Source organism: Dendrobium catenatum, unplaced genomic scaffold, assembly GCF_001605985.2.
Source record: "Dendrobium catenatum unplaced genomic scaffold, ASM160598v2 fragScaff_scaffold_1023, whole genome shotgun sequence".
In the NCBI taxonomy this organism is placed as follows: domain Eukaryota; kingdom Viridiplantae; phylum Streptophyta; class Magnoliopsida; order Asparagales; family Orchidaceae; genus Dendrobium; species Dendrobium catenatum.
Window position 1 is genome coordinate 1,210,234 of NW_021319485.1, and position 6,027 is coordinate 1,216,260.

The 6,027-nt window shown below is 35.5% G+C and overlaps 1 protein-coding gene across 2 annotated transcripts in view; it reads left to right on the forward strand.

Moving 5' to 3' along the window:
- Window positions 1-5,629, forward strand: part of LOC110096755 (truncated transcription factor CAULIFLOWER A-like) — a 52,242-nt gene extending 46,613 nt beyond the window's left edge. Inside the window, exons 2-8 of one of the 2 annotated variants that reach the window (XM_020822825.2) lie at window positions 3,174-3,252; window positions 3,433-3,497; window positions 3,584-3,683; window positions 3,775-3,816; window positions 4,535-4,576; window positions 4,671-4,801; window positions 5,284-5,629. In XM_020822825.2, the coding sequence (XP_020678484.1) occupies window positions 3,174-3,252; window positions 3,433-3,497; window positions 3,584-3,683; window positions 3,775-3,816; window positions 4,535-4,576; window positions 4,671-4,801; window positions 5,284-5,395 (571 nt within the window). In that variant the 3' untranslated portion in view covers window positions 5,396-5,629. Of the gene's footprint in view, window positions 1-3,173; window positions 3,253-3,432; window positions 3,498-3,583; window positions 3,684-3,774; window positions 3,817-4,534; window positions 4,577-4,670; window positions 4,802-5,278 lie in introns of both variants that reach the window. The other variant, XM_020822826.2, reaches the window with a different exon arrangement.
- Window positions 5,630-6,027: the final 398 nt, after the last annotated feature.

Genomic DNA, 6,027 nt, shown 5'->3' on the forward strand with positions numbered 1-6,027 from the left:
CAAATATATATATATAATATATATATATATATATATTATATATATATATTAATTATTGCAAATTACGAAATACCTGTTCAAGTCCCCGAAATCCTGCTCATATATCTCGTCTCGTCGAATGAACCCGTAAAATCTGCCCGAAATCCCGACCGATCCTGTGCATTCGCGCAACTCCGTCCCGGGTGATTCCTGATCGTTGCACAGAGCCCACTCGATCGCCTCCTCCATTGCTTACCTATCGCGCTCTAAAGTAGGTGAGGACGAGTTCAGCCTCGGGCGACACCCACGCCCTCCTCTCTTCCACGATCGCAAGCAAGCTCGCACTCTCTTCCTCTCCGACCTCCCACAAGGCCTCCGACTGTCCCTCTTCCAATGCCCTCCCCTCGTCCACCGTCCGGTCCTCCTGTCCATGAGAGAGAGAGTGAGAGCTGTATTATCCTAGCCTTACCACGAAGCCATTCTCCCTCCTTCGCACCGCGGCTCCACATTCGTCCGACATAGGAAGTTCACACAATTTTGATCCGGGAAGGGGTTTATATAAAATAATTACATTCATTAAATATTATTATGATAAATATTTAATTATATTTAACTATCTATTTAAATAATGATTATTTTACATTAAAACTAAAACTTAATTAATTTTAGTAATATTATTATAGGTATTATTCATTATTAATACTATTAATATAATTACCTTAAAATAATTAAACAACTTACTTATTAAATTTGATATTAATTATTTAAGGTTGATTATAATCGATCGACTATAATTACCAATTCGCTTAATTTATATAGTTTAAATTTAATTAGTTCGCACAGTCTAATTTATTTTACCTCTCATACAATTGATAACTTCAATTATGAAATAGAGCAAATGGCAAATGGCTACTCTCGTCTCCCGTCGAATGCCTCGAGCAACACCACGAACCCTCCCGAAGGACCAGTGACTTTTTTAAACTTCAGAGTTCTCGGCTGTCTGTGTGCGGCAGCTGAACCGCGATACAAAGCCGCACTATACACGCCTTCTAGTTGCGCGTAGATGGGTAGGATGGGATTACCCGGATCCCGAACGCCTCGTAGCCGGGTCAAGCGCGTGGTAATCACTCAAACTCTATTTCCGGACGCTTCAATGAGCAAAATTCACTCGGAAATACTCGCCTATCACAACGCCTTTTTGCTCGTGGTGAGCGTATGGGAGTACCCGAGTGGCGGCATCCACTCACAAGAAGAGGCTGGCGCTACCACAGGGGATCTGTTGAAAGCAACATCACCCGTACGATCACTTCTAATAAGTCCCCAATCTCACTGACTCCCAGGCGAAGCGGCGAATAGCAACATTGTCTTTAAACAGCCAGACTACCACGCCCGGTACCCGTTTCCTAATGAATGACCCCAGCTACCGCCTTTTACTTGCGCCACGTTATATATAATATAACAGAGGTCAACAGTACTTGATTGTGGATAACTTCTACGAGTGATCAAATTTCAGGACATGAGATGGTCTCGGTGAGTTATTTGGAAGAGCTCCCTGAAAATGACTGCACCCTTAATTTATCCTCGCATAATTAGTTTGTACGTTGTCATCTTCGCAGTGAAGAGTGTGTGGTCATGCTTCGTTTAGGTGACTTTGGCTTTGACTACGTGATCCCCTTGATTGAGTTCTTTGATGGAAACTTGTTAGATACATACCAGCTACCTAAACAGTCACCATATTTATGAGGGTTAATTTATATTAAAATTATACTTAAAATATTTGGATAATATAAAAGATGACATGCTGTCGTGGTTAGGAAATCAACATTTGTGACGGCTATAGCTGTTTGTGAAGCTGTTGTTAGGCAAACAAATGTTCTTAAAGGTATTAAGGTTATTATATATATTTTAAAAAAGTTCATATAACATATTTCTTACAACTACCACATATTAGTAGATCTCATTATAAAAAATATGTTTCTACCACAATTTTTTTCTGTAAGCAATAATAAAGTGGAACCTAAATAGAGTGTGGTAGTTGTTCAAAAATGATAAAGTGAAACATTTGCCCCAAATTGACCTTCACTCAATTATTGAAAATTAATCTGAATTTATGGTTAAAATTGAGCCTATTTGATGAAAATGAAATCTATCATTGAATGTGAATCTATCGTTTAATTGTCAGTCAACATGATCTAATCATGCCAACTAAAATTTATAAATCAATTGAATAATCTAATAATAAATTTTGATAAAATTGCATTATAAATCAAATTTTGGAGAAATTCAAAATAACTCATAATCCTCTTTCGAAATGCCAAGAATTCTTTATAGGAAATAAGATTGTCAAGTTCCTCTTATGAGAGATTATTATCCGAAGCTTAAATAGAAGTCATGAGCCGTATTATACGCTTTTGTGATATGAATAACACATCTTATGTGTGAACCTTTTAGGTAGACACTCTTGGAATCAAAAAAGAAATCTCTAAACATTGATCTTTGACTCGAAAAAAAGGAAGATTTACACACATACTACTAAAAACTTCTCTATTTATAATCTTGCATTAAATAAGCTCATTTTAAAGGGACAATTTATTATTGTTTTCGATTTTCCTCTGTTAACCTTTTTGTGTTAATTTATTTATTTATCATCTAATGATCAGTGATAAGAAATTTTTTATTTTCCTGTTTTCTCATTTATCCAGTTCATGAAAACATTCTGATAACGCAATCCAGTAAGACAGTAAGGCTTAATGATATCTTCATATTGGGGAAAATATGAATTAAACTCGGTGAAACTTTAACAATCAGTCAAGATGAAATTCAACTACTTCCGATTAGTTCCAGAAAACTTGCTTCATCCTGAAATAGCTCGTTTGCTGACCTGAACCACTGGAATTTGTCGGTAATTAGGTGGATTTCATTTGAATCAGCTCATTTTAGGCCACATACTTGGCTTGCTTCCCTTACAACTGGCAAACTGGTAAAAGTTGTTGCAAGGCTATATTTTACTTGGGAAAGATATTCTGTTAGAGTAGTTTGCATTACATATTAAGCCTGGTTTCAACTGTGGCTCTGTGTTGAGCCTACCTAATCGATTTCAATTTGATTTAAGCTAATTTAGTTGCTACACATCTATACACATCTATGAGTAGTACGTAGTTTAATATACTACCAATGATTGTCATTTTGCACAGCATTGAGAGGATTATTGAGCGTTACGAGAGATACAGCTATGCTGAAAAAGCTCATTTGATGAATGATTCCGAGCCCCAGGTTTGGATTAAAATCTTCAGGAATATTATCAGCCTGATTTTTTTTTTTTTTTGTGCTTATGCACAGTCCTAACATTTTAGATGGGAAAAGCTCAAAAATCATTATCCTTTTTTGGCAAAACCACTAATCACCGGGCTAAATATCTTTATAACTTAAATCTTCTTCGCTTCCTTCTTGTAGGATGACTTGTGTCAAGATTATGGATATCTTAAGGGTAAAGTTGATGCCTTACAGAGAAGCCGAAGGTAAGAAGACGTTTTTAGTTGGGACAACAGTGAAATATATGCAGAGAGCTTTTTTTAACATGCGGCCCTTCCTAATATTATTTTAGCCATCTCATGGGTGAGAAGCTTGACAATTTAAGCATAAAAGAGCTTCAACAACTGGAGCATCAACTGGAAACTGCTTTGAAACATATAAGGTCCCAAACGGTAATTCATTCATGCATTCAAATAATAACGTAAATTTGGATGTCCATTTGTAGATTAATCATAGGCACCTTAACGTATTCTTCTAATGCAGAATCAACAACTACTTCATTCCATAGATGTGCTTCAAAGAAAGGTATCTACTTCATAAGTTTTCTTTCCTCTTCATCCCTCGAACAATATCTGCTTTAAATTTAACCTTCTCCCTAGTTTGTTTGATTATCAACCCTTGAAAGCATATTTAAATCTAACACGAGCGTGCAACATGATGATCTGGCATGATTCAATTTTTTTCAAAAGACTGATTTTGATCAATTTTTATATTAATATATAACTGTGGCTTGAGATTTTTCTCATAAATAATCTTGACTCTTCATTTAAAAAAATTCTTAACCTTTAGTTTTTAAATTTAAAATAAATCTCCACCATCTCATTTCATGTATGTTGAAATCCTGCTTCATTTTTTAGCCACTTCGCGCCACCTTCAGATCGAATATTTGAGATGAATGTGATAAATATAATACTTCATGGAGAGGTTGCCCTAACCTAATAAATAATCTATCCTTGAAAGTTAGTAAATAATTTATCCAAAGGTTTTTCCGGACTTGAGCATTCAAATTATTTTGTATTGATTTTCCTCTTCATGTATTATAAAACTGATCCACGGATATACTATTACTAGGACACCTTGTCACCTGAAGCACTAAAATACTTGTAAAAATGGGAACCCTTAAGCGGAAGGAAACGCAACTACCATGTTATAGATTTATGCTTTGGAATTAATCCAAATCACTATTCCAAAAATTACTTGCATTAAGAGAGCAGTAATGAAGCCAGCTGTTTGATCCATGCAGGAAAAGTCACTGCTGGAGCAAAAGATTGTTCTTGAGAAAAAGGTATATGCTGTTCCTATCAATGGACTATTAAATTACATCTGAGAGGTGGTCGCTGTTACATAATCTATGGAACCGTTCTCTAATTGTTGCTCAGGTCATTGAGAGTGAGAATTCCATAAAGATGTTGCAACAAATGCAAGCGAGTGAGCTTAGCCATGCCGAAGCCAGCCACTCATCGCCACCAACTTTGGAGGCAACAAACTCCCTTCCCACCATGAACATTGGGTAACTACTTTCTCACACAATCAAAATTACAAATCTAAAACAAATTTGCACAATTCATGGATGCATGCGGACCATCAAAATGAAAATTAAGATGGTAAAGATTGCACTGAAATTAGTTTTCACCGGTTTTTAGTATTTATAAGTTTCGTTTGGTTATCAGGTACTTTTGTAAAAGGTAGTTTTAAGAAACATCGGTTTAGAGAAAGGAGTTTTCTAACGGAGAAACATATATAAAAAGTTTTCTTAAATCAGCAGAAAAAATGGGAACATGGGTTGAGGAACAAAATAGTAAATTTACGATTTTAAAAAGGAATAAGCAACAAAAAACGCCCAATCAAACTAGGCCTATGAACTTTATTTCGAATGAGCAATTTTGAGCTTCTTGATTTCAATTTTGAAGTTGTGAAGGGTAAAAGCGTTTGCATCCCTTCCTTTTTCCTTCAAACCAAGCACACCCATTTCTCTGTTGGAATGCAGGACAGTGGACATACGTGGCCTGCAGTGTTGTTGGCCAAGATGAGCCACTTTTGTTCGGATGAAAATTGTCCGCCTGCCTCTGTGGAAGATTTTTGCCTTCAAATAAACATAATATAACCCATACTTTGTTTGGTGTATGGGGCCTAAAATAAGGGCTCGAGTACAAAGACATGTTATATTGTGCTAATTGCTCGTGTAAATGTTCTGATGCATGTTCACGAATAAAATGGCAAGCTCTTTGCCTCTCGTGGGTATTTAAAACCCAAGAGATCTTTAGGAGTTCTTATAGTTTCTTAATTTAGGACTTTTAATTTTTATAGAATAAAATTAGATTATTTATTTTGATTTTTCTATTCAATGTTTTTTTATAATAAATCTTTTGTGAGTTAACATGCAAGCGTTAATTACATAAAGTTGATTTTTTGGTATGTAAGAATTTTCTTAGAGCATATATATGCATTGTATGGTATGAAGAAAAACTGCCTGAGCAGTTTCAATTTTGAAGTAAGGGAAATTTTTTTTTTTTTAATTCTTGTAAGACATGTTGCATATTGGAGACTTATGTGACTTAATGGCTAAGTGCAAATATTAGGTATAATCGTTCTCGTCTTTATTGGTATTCAAGAGGTAGTTGACAGGTCGTGATAAAAGAGTTCATATCTTGTATCCTCAAATAATGGTCCGCTCAAAGGTCATGAAATTTTGCTCCACAAATGACCCAGTAGTGAGTTGCCTTCTGAATAGATGGT